At 44.2% G+C, this 23,785-nt stretch overlaps 1 protein-coding gene across 2 annotated transcripts in view; it reads right to left on the bottom strand.

Moving 5' to 3' along the window:
- Positions 1 to 23,785, bottom strand: part of CDC14A (cell division cycle 14A) — a 515,591-nt gene that overhangs the window by 38,500 nt on the left and 453,306 nt on the right. For both annotated transcript variants that reach the window (XM_085601899.1, XM_085601900.1), the window contains one exon: positions 23,557 to 23,672. In XM_085601899.1, the coding sequence (XP_085458025.1) occupies positions 23,557 to 23,672 (116 nt within the window). The remainder of the gene's footprint in view (positions 1 to 23,556; positions 23,673 to 23,785) is intronic.

Below are 23,785 nucleotides of genomic sequence, written 5' to 3'. Positions count from 1 at the left end.
TCCCTCCGCACTGCCGAACAGGTCAGTCAATGTCCCGCGCAGGGTCTAGGTGCACTAGAGGTGTTGTCATTAGTTGCCACCTCTCCCTGTCCACCCCATGCAGAAATTCCGATGGTGGCTTCAGTTATGAGTGCCCCCTCCCACGCGCGCGCGCTCTCTCTCTCTCTCTCTCTCTCTCTCTCTCTCTCTCCGTCCTTACGAGTCGCCCCCCCCCCAGGGTTCCGTAACAAGTCTCCCGCCCGTGTTCATAGGTAGTGTCCATGCAGCATGTGGATCCCCAGCCTCTCGCAGCCCCGGCTCTCCATCCACCTCTATATCCACTGTGGCCCTTGGTAGTGGTGTGTTTCCCTTCGCCAAGTCCCTGTGCCTCAGTATGGGCCACTCGCCCGCAAACCAAGACTTCCTCAGCAACCCTGCATGGGTACTGGCACGTATCAACTACCAACTGTAGTTCCTGGCGCCTCATGGAGTCTCATTTGCACCATCTCCCCCAGCTGTCTGGACCTCCGCTGCGCCGAGACCCCGACGGGCTCCCCCCCGGATCCAGGCCAGCTCCTGCTGGTTATGCTGCTGTCTAGTGGGTCCGGCACCCCGTTCGCACGGTGCTCGTCTCTCCAGGCCAGACGCTGCACGTTCCCAGGGCCCCAATCTCACCGGCTTACCCGCGCCAGCTGCTTATCTGTTTCCTGCTCCCAGTCCACTGGTCGCTCCTCCAGGCTCCCCGATGATTCAAGCCTGTGCCAGAGACCGCAGGGGGGCGCACCGCTGCTCCCGCCGTGCTCGCTCCAGGTACCCGCCCTGCAAGCTGGCCGGCAATACGATAGTCTGTCTGCCGCTAGGGGCCTCTACCACACGGCTCCGCCTCCCGTAGGACGCAATGCCGATCCCTGCCGGCGGCTCCTCGCCCAGCCTCCACAATACCACGGCTCATGAAGAGCACACAGTTCCGGTGAGTCTCGCGGCCCTCTGGGGATCAAGCGCTTCCCCTACCACATCTCGATGGTATCCGGGCGGGCCTGTGCACTACGTCGGGGCCTCCCGCTCTCCTCACCGGCATAGGAGTCGCAGTCCTCCTTTCCACCAGGGGCAGCGGCTCATGCGCCGCACCCCACCTCCTTCCTGGGTCCCCTGCACAACGGGCTGATTCACTGCTCTGGTCCGGGCAGGTCACTTCAAGTATGCCGCTGCTCCCGCTGTCTCGGCACCGGTCACTCCACTGCACTTCGCCCAGCGGCGTGGATCGCCGCCTCTCGGCAGAGCTCTTCACCTCTCGTCACCTCCCGCAGGCCACATTTACTTCCCGCCTGCAGCTGCGTCTATCACTCTCAAGACGGCACCAGGAGGGGTTCTCCGGGTTGCACCACACCTCTGCCGATAAGATTCCCTCGGTGGCGGTCCCAGATGGCACACTTCAAGGAGAATTAGGACGAATTACTGGGGCCTTCGGTCAGAGCCTTACAAGCTCGCGGCCGCCATGATGGCCGGCTAGCCATGCCCATTCTCTCTCCTTGGGTATCTTGATGGTACTTGTCGGATGGAGACCCATTCATGAATCATTAAATAAAATGACCTATGGTTTGACTTCGCTGCAGTGTCGTTTCCTCCTTACTTGATAAGAACCCTAGCGAAGTGGTATGGCCCTGCACCAGCAGATTATTAATAATTTGCTCCACAACATGTCTGCCAGATCCTTCGGAGTTTCTAGAATAGAGCTCTTGCTGAACAAACAAATAGCAAATTCTATTGATGTGTTTCTGAAACTCTTCATAGCCCCATTCATTTAAAAAAAATATATATATATATAGACTGAAGAGTTTCGAAAGTCAAGGCATTTGATTCAAACTGATATGCACACATTTCATGTTGGAAGCCTATGCATATAGACATGTACCCTACTTTTTCATTCTACCTGAAGCAGAGTCAGCGGTATGCAGATTCAATCTTAAATCTTTCGTTTTTGTGGGATACTTTCAATAGAGGTCTCTCTCTTTAGAACAGTCTATGTTGCATTTTCTTCAAACGTGCTCCTGCATTTGAAACAAGGGTCGCCTACCTTTTTGGTAATATTTATCTTCAATGAAAATCATTCTGAGCTACTATTATTATTGGAGCTGTGATAGCGACCACATCAGACAAGATTTTACTCATCACCATATGCAAGAATGTAAAAAATGCTTTGTCAATGTGGAATGCCTCTATAAGGGTAATAAATAACAGCTACTGCAAAGCCCCCAGGCACCAAATCAATATTATTGGTAATAAATCTTCCTGCTGCATGATTTATCACTCAATTAATTAGATTTTAGAAATGCAGCCATTTTTCTACAAACATAAGCTTATAAGCTTTGAAAATACACAAACTTCAAACTCAAATACATACTTTTCAATTTTGCCATACATATAGTATTTCAAACAATATAAAACTTCTAATTTATTATGTTGGGCTCTATAAAGGAAAGCTACTTACACATAGCTGGAGAGCTATCAGTGCCTCACAAGCTACTCATTGGAGAAGCCTCACTTCGAATATCCAGTATTTGTCACCAAGCATAGAAGAGCTTGAAGGGAGATCACCAAGGCCTTCTTGTGGAGAGGGCCATCATTTCTTGGAGACCCCTTTCCAGAGACTGATCTTGAGAAGATACACACCTCATTGTGGAAAATTTGTAAAGGTCAAGTCAGGCAGTACTGGACTCATCCTTGATTCCAAGAGCCATAGGTTAATGCCCCAGCCTTTTTCAGGCAACTTGCCCTTTAATATACTATTTTGTCACAGGATCCTGCTAAGTAGACTCCCCCCCCCCCCCCCCAATTCTGTCTTTTCTGTTTTGTTCATACACTCAACATAGCCCTACCAACAGCCAAGCTGGGGTTCCCCTGCACTCACTAAAGGGTGTCACTAGCTGCCTTCTAGCTAGACCTCCTACAGGTCTACCATATCATCTGCCATCAAAACTCAGTTCACCATAGAGCCATAGTAATTAAAGCTCTACTGTGAATTCCCAGAATGAACCAATAGCCCTCCACAGGCAGAAGGAAAATCAGTTTTGCTCACATAAGAGTCATCTAAGGTTTCCTAGGAATAGATGTCTCCATAAAGATGGCCTGATTTCTCTAGCAAATATTTAGTATTTCAGAATGACCAACAGGCCCAGGAGGGGTAGACCAATCATGTAGCTGCACATGTATCCTATGCCTCTTCTGCACTGTTCCCATGCCCAGTATATTCCACGTTATTATGGTGTAATTACCCTGCGATGTCATTGCTATACCTTTGTGTCTGTGGGAGGATTAACGCGACTCGCAGGTGCAATAGCCCACCCAACTTTTTCCGTACCGTGAGACCGTCCCGCCCCCCCTAGCAACCCAATACTCGGTCTGGTGGCCCAACTATACCGGACCATACAACTTAACTGAAACAAGAAAAAAAACTCAGTGGTCATGCATAGTGCCTTTGCCATATGGGGGACATGGCTAGCGCTCCACATGTGGGGTACTCCCGTACAGCAATACTGTTAAGCTTACTACGGAACCTGGGCCAACTTAATAAAGGATAATGTGAGTAGGCCCGCCAATATCGCGGACATGTTACAGAAAACCATTCTACAGTTACAGAAGATATACTTGCGGGTACAATCAGCCATATAAGTCTTTGATGACTTGCGGGGTCGCAGATGGGAACAGTGCAATGCTGCTTTCAGAGTCTGATTCGTGCGTGGCTTCTTCTGGGAGGGCAGAGCCGACACCTCCAGGGTGTTGGTGAGGGTGGCCGCGGCTACTAGTGCCTTTGCTTTGGTCTGTTCCATCTGCTGTTTCGTGATATACTGCCTCGCAGGAGTCCTGCTCACTCTTCGCCGTCTTTTTCCAGGTGAGGTTGCAGTGTTGTTCCCGCTTTTCGCAGAGATCGGTGCAGCGTTTGTTAGTTCCATCACTTCCAGTCGTCCACGTCTCCTGGGCTTTCAAAATATTAGGATTTTTGTTCATGTAGGATTTTTAACCGCGCCGGGAAAAGCAGGGCATATTTCAGGCCCAGGTCTCTAAGCTTTTTCTTGACTGCCAGGAAGGAGGAACGCTGTCTCTGAACCATCATTGTGTAGTCTGGGTATAGTGAGATTTTCGTGTTTTCAAAATTTATCGGAGATGATTCACAGGCTTTCTGCAGTAAAAGGTCCCCGTCTCGGAAGTTCAACAATTTCACTATTAACGGTCTAGGTGGGGCTCCCGGTTTTGGGTGACCCATAGGTATCCTGTGCGCACACTCTATACAATATTGCGTGGAGAGCCCTTCGTTGGTGACATGATCTCGGAACCACTGTTCCATATATGTTGACGCGTCATTCCCTTCACTTTTTTCTGGTAGGCCAATGACTCGTATGTTGTTCCTCCGGGCTCTTCCTTCGGCATCCTCCACTCGATCCAACAGGGTGGCTACTTATTCTTGCAGCTGCGTAACCTTAGTTTCATTCTGTGCTGGTCTCGGGGCGACATCCTCCAGCGTCGCAGTATTTACCTTCACCTTGTCTGCCAGTTTAGTATGGTCTGCCCGGAGCAAGCCAAGGCCAGTAGACAGTGTCCCTATTTGTAGCTCTATCGCTTTTGAGTCTCGTACTTCTTGCAGAATGAGATCCAGTTTATCTACAGGGGCAGACATCGCAGACGACACCGCGCACCCAGGTCCGGCCTTGTTACCGGTAGGGTCCGCCGTATCAGGGACATAGTCCTGTCCTCCCTGGTCGTGCTGCCTTACTCCCTTACGCCCCACCCTGCAGACCAATTCAGCAACAGGTAGCTTAAATGCCCGCATTCCCGCGTTTTAGCGTGCTTCTCCTGCGTCACTACCACTCCCCGTAGCGTCCTTCTCAGCGTTTCCACTACAGCATCGCTGCTTCTATATAGGTCCAGCACTGGTTCACGTCATTCAGGCTGGCTGCTTACCCTTGTCCCCTACGCCCGCATATATACTGCACGCAATGCTGTCGCCCCCTCACCGGGCGGGGCTCCGATGTGTTCGTTCTTTGCCACGTGGCAGTAGTAGGCGCCGTAATCCTTGCGTTAGTCCACACAAAGTGCCAATTCAACGGCCTTGCGTTACATCCACCGTGGTTGCGGATTATTAAGCTGTTGCCCACAACATTCGGTGGGCCTCTCGTCATATGGCCTCCTTCCGATCTGTCACAAGTCACCCTCTTGCATTCTCGTCACGCCGACGTAGTTGGGTCCGTGGTGTCTCGTTTCAGCCGGGAATCTTCACCGGGTGATATTAGCTGCCCTCTTCACTGCCACGGGCCATGTATATGCTATTCCACCCTTTATGGTCTAACAGGCTCTCTCTTCTATGCAAGAGCCTCGGGCACCGCCATTTTCAAAGCATTGCCCAGTACTTTCTTGCTGCACCATTTCACTCCCAGCACACCACCTCCAGGCCGGCGTCTCCCGCACTCACCCGGTAGAGCTCAGTGTCCCGTCTGGCCGTGACCTAACAAGGCTCGCCGCTTTGTTTCTCGCTGCGCTGCGAAGCAGCAGGCCGCCCGCATCCCCGAGTTTGCATAGCTTCTGGCCCCGCTTGCCTGTCTCCACCTCTTGCGGAGTTCCACAATCGCGGTGTCCACCGCATCCGCTCTCCTCGGATTCTTCCCACAGCAAAGCCGCTCTGGGCTGCCCGGTCCCGCGCCAGTTGCAGCGAAGCGTGGCAGCTCTTCCAGGCGCAGGCTGGTGTCCCGACTCGGCCCTCCGCTCCCCACTGCCCTTTGCTCCGCCCGGCCTCCGGGGATGTATCCACCGCCGATCCCGGTTCTTCCGGTATGCCGGCTGCACAGAGTCCTCCCACTCGCCACCGCAGCCTTTTCCGGTCTTAGGAGGCTGCCCTGCGGCGGTTAGCGGGTACGATTCAGGATGTTATGCGCCCAGGTCCGGAGCTCGTCTAAAAGACGACCGCCATGCTTGGCTGCCAGCCACGCCCCCCTTCCATGTGTGTTGTGGATGTTTTGAGAAAGTGTCTTCATCAGCCAGGGCCTCAGTTATTCAGGAAGTTTCAAGCTATACTTGTTAAGATGTACCCTAATCACAAACTAAATATAGTCTGATTCACAAACATACAAGAGATGGGGGTAGATATTATCAACCTATCTTCCTTTTCACTTTCGGATGATATGATCTCCCTCCTTAAAAAGGGCTTAGGCTTTTGCCCCACAGAGAGGGGAGATGTGCGCAAAACTAAAGTTGACTTGTTTAAATTTATAAGGAATTTAAAATTGAAAAAGACGTTTGAAACTAATCCTAGTGTGAATAAACATACTAAGAACATTCCTGCTTGTGGTGCGTCTGACATTCTCAACATTCAGGAGCTATACGACACCCAGTTACTACTTTCTATTACTAACCAGGAAGCTTCACCTGATGATTTAACGGAACTGTTATTAGATCTAAACGTTGATACTGACTATACCATAGCGAGTGGTTTGAAAACAAAATCTAAATGGACACCAATTTTACCAGGGGGCAACACCATAGACACCTTTCATAAGCTGGTCTTACAAGATATTGACAAACATGAGGCTAGGAGTAATTCAGGCAGGGTCTTCACACATGGAAACCTTACCTCAGGGGAACGTAAGGCACTGACACTCCTTTCTTCCAACACCTCCATCATTACCAGAGAGGCCGATAAGGGGGGTAACATCGTGGTGATGAACAAACTTGACTACGACAGTGAGATAAAGGGCCAACTGAATGATGTTACATGCTATGAATCCCTCACCAGTAACCCCATGGGCACTCTTACCCTTCTTATCAATAAACATCTACAAGCTTGGCTTAGAGAAGGACTTCTCTGCCAGGAAGAATATATGCATCTCAAAGTTAACAGACCAAAATTCCCGATCTCATACACTCTTCCGAAGATACATAAGAAACTACCATTCCCCTCTGGCAGACCTATTGTCTCCAGTATAGGGGGTCCAACTGAAAGACTTGCGGAATATGTTGACCTGTTTTTACAACCCTTGGTCCAGAATCTCCCCGCTTACATAAAAGATACCAAACATATTCTCAGCCTTTTGTCTGACGTAACCTGGCAAGATGACATCATCCTAGCCTCTTTAGATGTAGTTTCCCTCTACACCAACATTGACCCAACAATAGGCATGGAAGCTTTGAAATGGCATTTTGGGAAATTACCAGCCACACAGTGGCAACACACAACAATGCTAGTGTCTATGACTGAACTTATTCTAACTAATAATTGTTTTTTGTTTGAGGGCCAGTGGTACAAACAAATACGAGGAGTAGCCATGGGTTCCAAATTTTCCCCGTCATTTGCCAATCTTTTCATGGGGTACTTTGAAGCTAAATGGCTTTGGGGTGACATGGGTAGTCAATTTAGTCAATATATTGTTTATTGGGGGCAATATATCGACAACTGCCTGTTACTCTGGTCTGGCACTGAATCCATAATACATGACTTCTATCGCTTCCTGGATTCCAATACTCTGGGGGTTCAATTCACTCAACATAGCAGAATTGTACCTCACAGACGGTGTCCTACAAAGTAAGTTACATCGCAAGCCAACTGCGTGCAATGCGGTGTTACATGCTACCAGCGCACATCCCAAACACCAGATTAGGGCCATTCCGTTTGGTGAATTCACAAGAGCAAGACGTAATTGTAGTGAGGTTAGAGAATTTCACTCCTGCATGCATGCCATGAAGAACCGGTTTAAGGTTCGAGGCTACCAACAAACCACCTTAGTGAGGGCAGAGAAACGTATTTTGGGTCTTCCTAGAACAGATACACTCAAGACTAGAAAGCCTGATAACAAACTCACTCAACCCATCAGAATCATTACTAACTACAATCATAAAACCGAAGTTCTGACGAAGAGTATGAACAAACATTGGAACACACTCAGAGCCGACAAAACCGTTTATTCACTCACTTCACACAGACCCCTAGTTACTTTCAGAAAAGGCACCCCACTAAGATCTATCCTGAGTCCCACTATACCGAGAAAAGCAGAGGTGAGTGATTGGCTCACCACACGCATACAAGGTTTTCATAAATGTGGATGCAGTGGGGTTTGTAGGTGGGCTGCGCAACATACTAAAACATTCTCAGGGCCTGATGGGAAGGAATACAAGATTAGACAGAATATTAATTGCTCCACACATTTTGTCATATACATAATTACTTGCATCTGTAAAAAACAATATGTAGGCAGTACGATTAGGATGCTGAAAGAGCGAATTAGTGAACATGCGAGGGCGTTGAAACAGAATGATAGCAGATACCCTCTGGCGGTCCATGCCAATAGCTGTGCTGCTCAGGGCCAGTACAAACAATTCACGTTCTTTGGTATAGAACCAACTCTGTCACACCCCAGAGAACTGGCGTTACAACGTTCTGAAGCAACCTGGATCATGCGCTTAAATGCGGTTGAGCGGGGACTCAACACAGACCATGAGCTTCAATTTTTCCTAGGAAACTAGTCTGCAGATAGAGTTAGAGCTTTTGGGTAATATATGGTTTATGTTCCAAGGACCGCAAATATTTTTTTTTTTTCCCTTTCAAATCCATCTATAAAAGCCTCAAATGTAATGAATGTTATACTGGAATTTGTAATTAATTTTGTAGCATGTACCATGATTGAGGTAGTAACTATTTTCGCTTACAGAATATCTCTTCAGATGATTGCATTTCTCTGATTTAGTGATATTCTACTAATCTTCGACTTTCAAGAAATTTTGGTTAACTTTGCCTGACATGTTCTTAATATATGCAGAGTTTTTGGTAGCCAGTAATAATTTGGAGATGTATTCGGTCTTATATTAGACGCTCTCTGTACTAAGGAGCCGTGACTGGCTTGTCTGATTGATCACATTATGTATGCAGATTTCTGAATAATGTTATGTTTAACTTCCATTCTATGCCTTTTTGGGTTTTCTTCTTTAATTTATCCTCTCAATGTCTTGCCTTTCATATTCATTTTCTATTCCCCGTTGGACGATACCACCGGGTGATCAATCCGTTTCTGTATTCAGGGTAACGCTACTTTTTCTGTTTTGCTGACAACATAGAAATAATTATGCATTTTGGTGTGGGCACTGGTGCCCGTGTATACTTTCAAATCTACTTACTACTTTTGATTTAAATTTCTATTTTCACATTGTATGAGAATTATGGGCTGGGGTAACAGTAATTGTTACAAGGCTTACTTTCACGTTCGTACTCTGTCTATCTGGATCTCAGAGATAGCGAGTTGTTTTCCTCCCTTCCGGTATGAATAGCGGACTTTCGATATGCGGTCTAGTCTTCCGCACAGGATTGACGTTATAACGTCAAGCACTGCTACTTCCGGTTCGCTGATTTACTTGATTCCCACTCACTTCGTGGCGTACTCGTCCTACAGGTAACTTTGGCTCTATATTTGGTTTTACTCTTTAGCTGTCAGGGAATGTGTCATGACAATTTAAAAATGGAGACTTAGATGTGATGATGCCTACACCAGTCATTGGTGTTTTTCGTCAGTATTGTTATTTTTTGTTGGTAGGCTGGTGCTACCAACTAGGTTGGCTAAACGTTTGCGGGCGCATTGTGGTTTATTTTAAACGGACAGGCTGCATTGATGATTCATATAGCGCTCATAAGACTCTACTGTCTGGGCACGTTAATTTTTATAATACATTAGCTCTTCTCTGTACACCTCCATTTAACGTACGAACAGGAGGTCTTTTGGTGATTTCAAGTGTGTATTTTTGATCTGATACTGTGTATTATACTCCACAGTGCTGACTAGTCTTGTCATGTTTTCTCGCAGGTCCTTATTTTGAAGGGGTACTTACCGGTTTTAACATATATTGAGTGCCTCATACTCACTTTTCCCGTGCAGCCAGGACGGAATTACAACCGGCGTATAGGTGAGCCGGTTATTTTCGTATGGTTAAGATTACTCTGACACCGAGTTTTGGTTGTGTTACTGATCAAGACCACACCCCTTCTTGTGATTACAAATCATTTACACTTTCCCCGTTCGCCTGCTAGGGAAGACTTTTTTCGGCTCTTTTCCTGAGGACCCCTTGTAAAACGGATTGATGTTCACTATACACCACTTTTTTTCACTCTCCTGTCCCTTCCCTCATTTGTCCTCTTATGTACTGTCTACTGAGGGGATCCCACTTGATCCTAATCGTTTCAACACCAAGCTTTAATACTAGTACTATTTCATTGGTTCCTACTTATACTTTTAGGATTGCATTTGAAATAATGATAACTCATAATACTTAACGGCTTATTATGACCAGAACTCCATTAATGCATTGATTGTCACCATCTAGATGTGAAGTTGACAGTGTACACATACACAGAGGACTTTAATTCTATTTTGTGATGGTTTTTTACTGCACTGTCATGTTATGCACCGGTTTTGTGGTGTCACAACATAGGCTTTATCCCACAGAGGATCTTTTTCGTTTTCATGGAACCGATCTTTCTATCTCATGGGTTATACAGTGTGTTTATTCACAGTCACAGTGTCCGATGTTTGCACATTGTGAACTACTATTGTATGATTGTACTGTATGTATCTCTACATTGTACCCTTAAATGTTTTTTGTAGCCCTGAAGAAGTCGTGGGTTCACACCCAGACGAAACACGTGTTGGCTGGGCAACGGATCCATATTAAAACAAGAAAGATACACTTTATTGTACTCATTAAGTGTTTTTTTGAAGTATTGTTCTCTCCACTACTGTCTGTACTTACACAGTATTATTCGCTTACGTGTGCATAGGCATCCTATGTTTAACTGTTTTAGACCTCTGTCTACTTGGGGGGTTTAGGGTTTGTTTTCCCCCCGTCCTATTTGCACCGTTAGATTTCCACCCTTAGACTCCTACATACACACTAGTGGGCGCCATCGCAATACCGCAAATCTTAAAACCCTTCACAAGTATTTCTCCTAGTCTGATTAAATGGTTACCAATTCTGACCCTCCTCTGGATTATAAACAATCCTGATTAATCACAGGCAATGTAGAGGTCTCATTTTACATGCTTAAGTTAGACACCTGCCCAGGTAGGCCAATCCCCAAAGAAGTGCAACGTTCAAGTGTGCCTCGGCAGCTGAGGTTGTCATGATTGGTTTGATGTGAAAGACTTTAAATGCCTTCTCTAACTCTCCGGCTATAACCCACCTTGAACGTCTACTTGGCTCAGTAGAAGGACATTAGATGAACAGCTACAAAAGTAATTGGTTCTTCTGATCAAATCAGTTTAATCACATTGGTCAGTTCTCTATAATTTGTGAGCATACAGGTAGTTTTATGATAAGTAAGCATTTAAAATATAATTTACTACGACTCTTGCATGCATGTATACTTTTTTTTTTTAAACCATGATACACCATCAACTATTGACAAGTAAGTTTTTGATTTTGTATTGTATTTTTTAAGTAGCAATGTGAAAACTACAAAAAAATTAAAAATGCTAAATACAAAATATTAACTGGACAAATGATTAGGTTTACTTTAGTCTGTTGAGACTGCTTTAAGTAAGGCGTCTTGTTTTAAAAGTACAAAAAAGGAATATTCAACAAACCATTATAAAACGGTCATTGTATACTACAGAATTACTCAGTGAGAATGTTAAGTCGCTATCCAAATGGGATTGGAATATTTCTGGAAATGAATACAAAGCAGGTCCTCTAAATCTTATAGCAAGCGTGTGCTAAATATCAAAGTGAAGCTAAAACTGTTCAGAAGATACCCTTTCCCATCACTCTGGGGAAGCTTCGTCCAGTCAAAAGCCAGCCTCCGTCCTTGAACCTCTTGCATGGCTTGTAAGCGGACGTCTCTGGTCTAGGAGAACATGTCTAAGAAACACTGAAAAAGGAATCACAAATGCCATCTCTGGGTGGCCGGAGAAATCATCTGTGAGGCATTTTCTGAACCTGATGTCGACATAAGTGATGGTACCTGGAAGGAATTATTTGAAAACATTCCATTTGGTTATTCTGATGGAATTAGCAAGCCAGAGAGTTGCAACCTTCACCAAAAGCACAAGGTTTGAATAAGGTTCCAGCTGACCTATTCGAGTCCCGCACTATTATATGGGCTATCTCAGGCATTGCTGAAAAGGAGAATGACCAGAATTTGTTACATTATTCAATAAGGAGGAAGGGCAACAAACGGGTGATTATTGCTCAGTGGGCCTGGTATATGGGCGAGGTAACATGAATGGGAGGCTACTTTTAAGTGGCGTTCATAGATCTTTAATTGAGGAAAGACATTCTCTCACCCACCAGTTGGGTTTTGTAAGGGTGTGGTTTCAACGGAGCAATCATTTCACCTACGGTAAATGCACATGAAAGGAAAATGCTACTTACCAATATGCATCTTTTCTTGGCATGTAGAGCTGCAGATTCACACACTGTGCATAGATCGCCATCTGGTGTTGGGCCCGGATGTTTGCACTTTGTTGTTGTATTGGAACAAGTCTTTGGAAGTCACAGGATAGGTGACTCCTCCTTTGGACAATAGTACCCAGGGGCATCTTCAGATGGTTTTTTTGCCAAGAAGGGAAATGATAGAGTTTTGTAAGAAACAGAAATAGATGCCCATGTATCTTGTATCTAATTAAGATAATACTGGAACAGATAAAGGTAGCCGGGGAGGCAGGTGGGCGTGTGTGAATCTGCAGCTCTACATGCGAAGAACAGATGCATACTGGTAAGTAGCATTTTCCGTTCGAGGCATATATGAGCTGCAGATCACACACAGTGCATAGATTGCATAGCAGTACTTCTCCTTAGCGGCGACCACCAGTATCTGTTGCAGTAGTTTGAAATAGTGTTTTGAGTACAGCCTGGCCCACACTAGCTTGTTGTTTTGCCTCCACATCTACACAATTGTGTTTTGTGAATGTTTGCGGTGTAGACCACGTAGCTGCTTTGCAGATATCAAAGGAAAAGTTCCCTAAAAATGCCATTGAAGCCCCTATTTTGCGGGTAGAGTGAGCTTTAGGGGGAATAGATAGTGTACGTTTTGCTTTGTGATAGCAAATTTGTATACATTTCACAATCCGCCTTGCAATCCCAGACTTTGATATGTAATTGCCTTTATGTGGTGGTGAGAAGGATACAAAAAGTTTTTTTTTGCGAAAGGGTTTTGTTCTGTCAATATAGTAAAGGAGTGCTCTTTTTACATCTAGTGTATGAAGAGCTCTTTCTGCTACCGTTTGTGGATGCGAGAAGAAAACTGGCAGCTCAACAGATTGGTTGAGATGGAAGGGAGAGATAACTTTAGGAAGGAATTTGGGATTTGTCCTGAGAACCACTTTGTTATGATGGAGTTTTAAAAATGGTTCTTGAATAGTTAGTGCCTGTAACTCACTGACTCTTCTAAGAGATGTAGTGGCCACAAGGGAAGTGACTTTCCATGAAAGAAATTGTAGCTCGCATTTATGCAGAGGTTCGAATAGAGGACCCATTAGTCTTGTATGGACGATGTTTAGATTCCTCACTGGTGAGGGTGGTACCCTGGGAGGAATTATTCTTTTGAGGCCTTCCATAAATGCTTTAATGGCAGGTACTTTGAACAATGACAGATGTCTGCTTTGTAGGTAGGCTGCTATGGCAGCGAGATGTAATCTAATTGATGTGTATGCTAGATTACATCTTTGAAGATGCAGCAGGTAACATATGATGTGTTGAGTGGAGGCATCTGAAGGATTGATGGTGTTGTTGTTACAGTATATAACAAATCTTTTCCACTTGGCTGCATAGCAGGCTCTACTGGTGGGGCGCCTAGCCTCTTTGATAACGTTCATACAATCAGGTGGAAGATTGAGGTAACCAAATTCTAGGACTTCAGGAGCCAGCTCGCCAGGTTGAGCTATGCTGGATCGGAATGTCTGATCTCTCCATGGTTCTGTTTTAAGAGCTGTGGGGAGAGGTGTAGTTTTTGGTGGGGGACTACTGATAGTTCCAGCAATGTTGTGTACCATGGTTGTCTGGCCCATGTTGGAGCAACTAGGATCAGTGTTCGTGACTTGTTTCAGCTTGCGCACCACTAATGGAATGAGTGGGGGAGGCGGAAAAGCGTACGCAAAACTGCCTGACCAATTCAGCCATATCGCATTGCCTTTGGACAATAGGTGTGGATATCTGGCGGCGAAGCTTGGGCATTTTGTGTTGTAATGTGTGGCAAAGAGATCTCTCTCTGGCTGCCCCACATTTAGAAGAACTTGTGGATGAAGTTCCCACTCGTGAATCTGTTGTGTCTGACGACTTAACAGATCTCCCATGTGATTTTGAATTCCTGGAAGATGTTGGGCTAAAAGGAATAAGTTAGGAACAGCCCACCTCCATATGCTCTGTGCTAGTTGAGAGAGCTGCAGAGTGTCCCCCCTGTTTTTGTAAATAGTACATTGCTGTCATTGTCCGTGCAGACTAAGTAAGCTTTGCCAGATATCTGTTCCTGGAATGATTTTAATGCCAGAAAGATTGCTAGTAACTCCAAATGGTTGATGTGGAATAGCTTTTGCTGAGGTGTCCATGTGCCCTGTATGGTGTGATGAAGTAGATTAGCTCCCCAGCCTGTGAGCGATGCGTCTGCTGTTAGCACAATCTGTGGAACCGGCTCTAGGAACGGTCGCCCTTTGGAAAGGTTTTGGGTTTTCCACCACTGCAGAGAGCGATGTGTGCGGCCGTCTACCAACACCAGAGATCTGTTAGCGGACCTTGAGCTTGGTTCCACTGACGTTCCAAGCATTCCTGTAAGGGCAACATCTGGAGTCTTGCATGAGGTTCTTTGAATATACAAGAGGTCATCATCCCTATTAGTTGCATGAACACTCAAGCTGGAAGTGAGTGATGCAACTGGAATTTTGTTAGAATGGTTTGCATGCTTGCTATCCTGGCTGGACTGAGATATGCAAGGCCTATTGAGGTGTGTATTGTGGCACCTAGATATTGTTGGATGTGGAACGGTTGGAGGTGAGACTTTGTGAGGTTTATGGTAAACCCTAAGTCGTGAAGTAGTTGGATTGTGGTGTGTGCGTGATTTACACACTGGGTATGCGACTTGGCTTTTATGAGCCAGTCGTCCAAATTTGGGGAGACTTGAATTTGTTGTCTTCTTAAGTGGGCTGCTACCACTGCTAGACATTTTGTGATGACTCTGGGTGCTGTGGTGACTCCGAATGGGAGAACCTTGAACTGGTAATGTTGACTGTATACTACAAACCAAAGATATTTCCTCTGAGCAGGGTGAATGGGAATGTGGAAGTAGGCGTCCTTGAGATCTAAGGTGGTAAGGAAGTCGCCTTGTTTGAGTAGAGGAAGGACCTGTTGAAGGGTAATCATATGAAAGTGGTCTGATTGTATGTAGAGGTTTAATGGTCTGATGTCCATGATGGGTTTCAGGGTTCCGTCCTTCTCTGGAATGAGAAAGTACAGGGCGTAAACCTGTGTTTTGGTGATGCAGGGGAACTGGTTCTATTGCATGTTTCTGTAGGAGGGAAAGCACCTCTTGTTTTAAGAGCGTTAAGTGGTCTGTTGACATTGGGCGCTGTTTGGGTGGTATGTTTGGGGGAGTTGAAGTGAGTTCTAGGCAATAACCGGATTGGATGATTTGTCTCACCCACCTGTACGTGATAATGGTGTTCCAGACCGGTAAGAACTGTAGCAATCTTCCCCTGATCGGAGTAGAGTGGTCTGGGGGAGTGGAGGGAAGTCATTGTTTGGGGGTGGAGGCAGTGAGAGTGTTGGTAGTTTTGCCTCTACCCTTGTTATTGCCCCTGTAGCCTCCTCTGAAATAGCCTCTAGATGAGGTCTGGCTGGGACTCTTGTAGGAAGTGGAGGGGTTGTCAATGGTAAAGCCTCTAGAGGCACCCCTATAAGAGGAGCGACGAAAGGAACTTCTGGAAGATTGCGATTGCAAAGCTCCCATTGATTTGCCAGTGTCAGTATCTTTTTTCATCTTCTGCAAAGATAAATCTACACTAGGCCCAAATAAGTGTTCCTGGTCAAACGGTTGGTTTAATATGGTAGTTTGAACTTCGGGTTTGAAGCCGGAAATGCGTAGCCACGCAGGTCTGCGTAAAAGGACACTTGAATTAATAGCTCAGGATGCTGTGTCTGCTGCATCCAGAGCGCAATTAATGGAGGTATTAGTTATAAGTTTGCCTTCCTGGATGAGATCATTGGCTCTTGTTTTATATTGATTTGGAAGGTGTTGTAGTAGGGTCTCTAGCTTGTCATAGTGTGCCCTATTGTACCTAGCCAGCAAAGCCTGTGTGTTGGCAATTCTCCATATGTTGGCTGCTTTGTGACGCTGTTCTTTTGCCAGATGCGTCCAACAGTTTTGACTTCTTATCAGGAGGTGGAGCATCGCCTGTGGTTTGGGAGTTAGCCCTTTTCTGGCATTGGAGACTACTAGGTAATCCAAGGGTAGTTGCCCTTTAATATAAGTTGGGGCAGACTTGTACTTCTTTTCCACCCTAGGGCTAATGGCTCTGGCCCTTACAGGATCTTTAAACACTTCAGGAGCGTGTTTGATTACCCCTTTTTGCATTGGGAGAATGGAAGTGGACCTTTGAGATGGTGCAAAAGTGTCCAGGAGGAAATCCTCTTCTACAGGGTCTGTGTGCAAATTCACACCGTGGTATCTACAGCTCTGTGTATGAGCTGAGTGAACCCTATAGTGTCCTCTGGAGGGGTTGGTCTAGATAGGTAGATATCATCTTGTGGTGCATTAGGGACATCTGGTGTGCCATAATCTTACCATGGGTCCTCTTGGGTGTTAGAGTGACTAGGTTCCCCTAAAGGGTCATTATCAACTTCCTCCCCAGAGGTGTCCTCATTATCCTGTGGAGGAGGTGATTGTGAGGGTACTGGGGATGGGATAGGAGAGATGTGGTTTAGTGGTGGAGAAGAAATTCTCAAAGGAGAAGAGGCAATGTCTCTCTTCTTTGGGTGTGGAGCTGGTACAGGTTTGTCCATTTTCCTTTTCCTGGAAGGACTAAGTATAAGTTGACCTGTCTTTGGGTCTATTTCAAGAGTTTTTTGGGTTGGATCAGGTCGAAAAAGCTCCTCCTCAGGAGTGTGTTTCGGTGCCGATTTTTTTGGGTCCGATTGTTTGTGTGGCACAAGTTTTGGAGTGGTTTTCTGCTCCTTAGGCTTGGAATCAGGAGTTTTTTTGGGTTCTGTTGGGGTCTTCAGAACAGACTGTTTCTTTGGTTCCGTTGATATTTTCAGATCTGAAGGTTGAGCGCCAGTGGTCTTGGGAGCCGGTTGCTTCTCTGGTTCCGATGCTTTTTTGGAAGATTGAGCGTCAGTCTTTGGAACCGGTTGTTTGTCTGGTTACGATGATTTTTTCGGAGCAGAGACGTCCGTACCAGCGGTTTTCGGTGCCGAAGGCGCCAATGTGGAACCAGGTGTCAGTGCGGATGAAGACAGTGGTTTCTTCTTTGGTGCCGGGGATGGGTTTTCGGTACCGACGGTAGGCTGACTCGATCCCAAGTGGCCTGAAGGCTTATGTATCGACTTCTTTGCCGAGACGGAAGGCGGGGGAAGTTTTGTCCCGGTGTGCACCTAGGCCCGAAGGTGAAGGTGTGACCGAACCCTTCTTGTGAATGGGTGTGGGGGAGGGGTCGACGTCAGTACTTACGACCCGCTGCTCTGGAGTGATGTCTTCGACTTCGGAGTCGTCGGCGCTAAGGTTGCCCTCTTCGATCTGCTCCAGTACATTGATGCCTTCTTGGAAGATATCGTCCGGTATCGATGTTGAAGATCGAGCCATGCTTCTCCGAGCTAGACGATCCCGAATTGTTTTCTTGGAGCGGAAAGAGGCACAAGCGGGACTGTCCTTGGCCTCTGGAGCGCGACTAACACATCTGAACCCGATGGCGGAAAAAAAAAAACAATCTGAAGATGGAGTCGATGCCCATGCGCATTATTGTCAAAAGGAGGAGTCACCTATCCAGTGACTTCCAAAGACTTATTCCAATACAACAACAAAGTACAAACATCTGGGCCCAACACCAGATGGCGATCTATGCACAGTGTGTGATCTGCAGCTCATATGCCTCGAACATTCTTTTCAGTTGAACAGAACTCATTACTAAACCTTAGATCAGTTTTGACTGCATACAGATGACCCTTTTGAGGGGTGAGGGACCTTAATGAAGGAAACTGCAGAACGTAGATATGCGATGGGGAGTTGAACCACCAGCTTTTTCCTCTCTTCTTAGGAGTTCGACCTGGGGGTGTCTTTACAGGCATCAGTGTTCTCAGGGTAGCATTTTTGTGCTTGGACCTTCCCATTCACAACTTATTGCATTCTCGTAGCTGTGTTCTTGGTTCCCTTTGAGTAAGGAAACAGTTCAACACTTGAAAATATTGGTTTGGAAATAGAAGGTCAAGGAATGTAACATGGTGTACCAGGTGACAGAGGCATGTTATGTTACGTGCATTTGTAAGGCACACTATTACTTGCGAAGATATCCCGACGCTGAGCAGGTGTGTGTGGCTCGCTCTACCTACGATAGGGCGGTTAATTGATAAGCATGGTCTTCCGCTTCTTGCAGAGAAGAGGATGCTCTGATGTCGAGTGTGAGGCCACTCCACGCATCTGACATTGCGTGTATGGGTCTCAAGTCTGATTTCAAAATTCTTCATTACCAGTGTACATAACCTGCTGGTCAGAGCACAAGATTAGGTGCAAGCCATAGTGTTTACTCCACTTGCAAGCAGAGCTGTTCTAAATCAGTCATGCCCTGAAAATCCCATAGAAGTATTTGTCAGGGCATGTAAAGATAAGGCAGCTACGTTGTCACTATCAGTCTGTAGGCTCTAAATGGCGTTTTAAAAAAAAAACACAACAAAAACACAAGCAACCGTCATTGCCTGTTCCCTTTCCATTAGACGCCCCTCAAATTTAAAACACTACTGTCTGGATTCAAAAGGCTCTTTTCAACTGTACTGATAGATAAATGGTCAACAGCTTAGTTCCTCTATCAATTAATAGAACAGCAGAAAGCATTGACTGACATGCTTGCTCCATTGTGCCTATTTCTGAACAACCAACAGGTAAAAAACAGCCCCGCACGTGCTGCAGCCTTTGAGTGCCTTGTTGTTCAGCCTGACAAGGCAGAATAGATCTCCAAAAAAGAACTGCGCGTCATAAGCCTTTCACCAAGGAAATCGTGATACAATTATTTCTAAAAATAAAACAGAAGGTGCTCTTTGGTGCAGGGAAAACACGATTAAATGCACTTAAATGTAGGAAGAAGTCTTATTGTTTCCGATTTAAATTGCGTGCAGTAACCAGGCCTTCGAAAAGCTCACACGGCGTATAAGTGCAATACACCTACTTCACAAAGGGCTTCAAATATACGTCTGAACAGTGACAAATGTTCACAATGTTGTGGTCATCTAACAGATGGAGTGAGTGAAAACGAAACTTCCTAAAAATTATTTGACAATCTAACTTTCTTACAATGCAGTAAAATATGGTTTTAAATGTATTTTAGTTGCATAACAATTTTAAAATATGATCAACTGGATTTTCAAATCCAGCGCTATCTCTGGTGTGGCCAAATGCCACTATGCAGATAGCCGGGTTATATTTGAGAATATGTGCCAAAAAAAAGATAATACAGAATGTGTGAAACTATAACATCCATGTTGAGTAATAAAAATAAAGAAATCCCTCTTTTAAGGTCTGATCTACAGAAATCTTTAGCTGTAAACAGAGCTCCATGTAATAAAGGATCATCACGACTAAAATATGGATGCACAGATTCGTATATACAGAGAGGGGCTTTGGGTCCGCCCTCTTCATTCATTGCTCTAATCAACCGTCATTCCCATTCTGCTTCTGCGCATCGCTGCACACAGTATGGAGCAAAGGTCAGCCCACTTATGCCATTGGCTCTCTTGCCCTGCAAGTCACTGCATTTTTTATGATCATATGCACACATCCAGTGAAAAAGGAGTTAGCGCATTCACGAATAGAGGAGTGCACTTTACTGCCAGGGTTTATTGTTTGTACATTTTTAATTGATTATTTTACTGAAAAACAGCATCAGTTTGTTTTTTAAAACTCTTATTGCCATCATTTCCAAACTGTACTGTGTACCACTGAAATGATTTAAGAGCAGTGTTAGTGATACTGTGTAATGCAATATTTTATTATTGATTTTGTGTAGGTAAAAAAAATTGTAAAAGTTAGCCACACCTTTAAGACATTTTCATCAGTGGTACTAAACAAATTGTAACCCCAGTGCTTGACCCTACACCTCATCCACTTAGTTATATTCTCCAAAACTTTAACCTGCTAACCTTAACTCTATAAATAAAAACCTAAAGCCTTAACCACATACCCATAACCCATATAGTACCTACCCATAACTCTATACACAAACCTTTTAACACCCACCATAATCTTAACCACCATAACCTGTAATCCTATATTCATAAACCTTGGCCCCTTCTGATAACACCTGCACACCAAATCCATAACCCTTAACCCTAAACTCTAAGAGCTAAACCTTCCATCGCTAACCCACATCCCTAACCCATATATCCTTAACTTTATACTACAATCCCTTACCAATATGCCACACAACTTTAACTCTATGTCGCTACCTTTTAACTAACCCATATCCCTATATGTCAAATTCTTAACCCTATACTTTTAACCCCTGGACACACAACCTAATACTCTATACCCCAAACCTTTAACATATACCCCAAGCCATTAATCCAAAACTTTAACCTTATATCCCTAACTCCCAACTTTTAATGTTAACCAATATGACCTTGCTTAACCTATTCGGAATTTTCACATTGTCCTTACTTCAATATATGTTGAATATGTTGTGAATAAAGACTACGAGGAGTGTTCCTTTTCTAAGTATATATATTTAGCAGATAATAGGGAGCAATATTTATTTAAGAACTATTTTCGAAGTTTTGATGCAATACTGGTTAGTGAGCTTTAATTTGCTAATTCTTTCTTCTTTCCATTCCTTTTTTATTTTAACCATCTGTTTGTTTAACCGAAGTCTTCAGGTTACAGGAATTCAAATCCAATAGGGCCTTTTTTGTCCAGAATCAAAAGAAACATTTTCCTCTGATGTGAATTAAAAATAAAAATGGTTTCTATGCCAGATTTAGGTATAGCTTTAGTATACTTTTCTATTAAAACTTTGTGACATAATTTATTCTACAATTTAAGATTTGTATTGCAAGCATATGGCCACGATGTACAAGTGCCAACATACTCCGTTTTACTTTTACAACATACGCTTGCAATTAAAAAACTGAACAGGTAAACTTATATTTCGGAAGGAAAACAGAGCCGAGGTAATAGAAGCGCTAGTTGCTAACTATGATGGGTAAATGGACTGAGGATGTGGACTGGCAATGGCATGCTGATCAGCAAGTAGGACTACCCTTTCATAGACACGGATTTAAATTCAGTATAAAGTCAGATGGTATTATTTCAGGATACTCTGTAATTAGGAAGCAAAGCCATTCTCATTGAGAGAAGATTTGATAAAGGATCACACTAGCATCTTTTTGGGCCAATCTGTAAATTAGGGGGGGGGGGGGGGGAGGAAGAGAGGAAACACACACACACCTATATATATATCTAGATAGATATACACACACACACACATATAATATATATACACACACATATATATGGGTTAAAGTGCCTTCTGGTGTACATTACAAGGATATTGCAAGCCATCGAGAAGTTCTGTAACCAAACAGAGGAATAAGGCCAAGTTCTTTTGAAAGGTAATGGAACTTCAAGATGGCTTGCAATATCCTTAAAACGTAGCTCAGGGTGATTTTATTCCTTACAATACAAAGTCAAAACACCCTTGCTTCAAACCACCTAAATACTGGATGTCTTGCGCTTTCATGAGGTGGACATAAAATAGTGCAGACATAAAAAAATAAAAGTAGAATCTAGTGCAAAAATAAAAACTGCACAAAGCACGTCCTCGACCCCTGCCCTGGAATCCCCCTCTTTAATTTTATTTCATTTCTTTACTCATGTCCCCAGTTATATGTTGAAAGACAGATATAATCGTATGCTTTACATAAAGACAGAATTTATGCAAGTTTCCGAGGCCAATGTTGTGTCGTACTGCATCTTGTCTCAATGCCTTCATCTTGCTTTGTACAATTGAAAAACCTTTTCTTCAATAAATAGATTTGAAATTAAAAGCAGTTTTAAACTGGTTATAGAAAGATGTAACAATTTGTTTAAACTTAATCAGATTAAAAAATGAGGCTCAAAATGTGCATGAAAAAGCACACATTCCATTTTTCCTTTAATGACCTTTAGTGTGCAAAAAAGAAATATTGCCATATGTAGATCTGCTCTGTCCATCACGGCTTGTTTTAGAAAAACAGAACATAGGAACGAAAAGCTTAGTGTCTTAACTTCAGCCGCAATTATTGTCCGTGACCTGCCCTTTATCTTGGCTGCTGGTTCAGTCATCGAGCATTGTGATAAACTCACTCATTGGCCACAACTTACTACAGTTGAACAGCTACGTCATTTCATTAGCACAGGTGATTAGAGATGAACGTCGCAAATTGCCTGGAATTATTAAATTAGAAGTGTATACAGGGATTACGGCCTTCTATGTATTATGGGAAAATAGTGACAGTGAAATGCAATACAAGGAGGGGGACTTTGCCTCATTTTCCAAAAATCTATTTGGCTCTACTTCCATAGAGAATGTGGGGAAGACAAAAGTAATAACTTAGAATAATGGTATGGTGGCAAAAAAATTATTCACAATGAAATGATAAAACGAGAAGCCACCAACATTGGTAATGTACACAAGTTGAATGTATTTACTGATGTACAAGTCAGATCTGACTTTCTGGAGGTGGAGAACAAATAGATGGGTTTTCAATTAATTTCTTAATCTTAAGAAATGCACGTCAAGTCTTGGGGAGAGAGGTAAAGAGCTCCAGAGAGCTGAGACTTGAACTTGAAAGGTTCTTTCATCAAATCCTTGTTGAACCAATAGTATATACATTGGGGGGGGTTGGTTGCAAAGGCCTTCGAGGCGGATAGGTATGATGTTGCCCGATAATGGTGTCAACTGCGGATTAAGCAAACTGTAATAAATTGTAACCTCTCCTAGGTTGGGAACCAAGAAGTGCAGGGTTGATCTGGACAAAAAAGTGACAAAAGCGAATTTGAGAAAATCCGCAGACATACTTTGTGGTACATGACTGTGTTCCATTTTCTGCATCTCAACATATGGTAGTGCGAACGTTGCAACAGGTGTTAAGGAGAACATAACAAAAGTAGATAATTCCTAACTTCATATATTATGACGGCTGGAAGATAGGCAAATACAATATCTATACATAACTATATTTTACGTTATATTTGACCTAGAAGAGCAAATCCGCTATACTCCTTTAAGTCCTGTAAATCTGATTATCTTCATGTTAAAATAAGGGTTCATACAATTCTAGAACATAATACTGAGAAGAAAAACAATATCAAAACGGATGTATTACCTAAGCGCCCCTGTTGTAGCAGACCGTGGCTGCCTTCGGCCTTTTAAGGCACGTAGTTTGTCTCCTTGAGTCATACCATTCCTAGACTCCAACCCGCCATCATCTTCATAATCATTCTACAAGGAACATTTATAGGAGACGTACATCAATCTATAATGCTGTTCACGAATGACATCACAAGGTTCATTACATTTCTACATTGAGCTGAGCAATCAATCAAATGTATCAC

Source organism: Triturus cristatus, chromosome 4_2, assembly GCF_964204655.1.
Source record: "Triturus cristatus chromosome 4_2, aTriCri1.1, whole genome shotgun sequence".
NCBI lineage: Eukaryota > Metazoa > Chordata > Amphibia > Caudata > Salamandridae > Triturus > Triturus cristatus.
The sequence above is the reverse complement of the archived record's forward strand: the minus strand, read 5'-3'. Positions and strand labels throughout refer to the sequence as shown.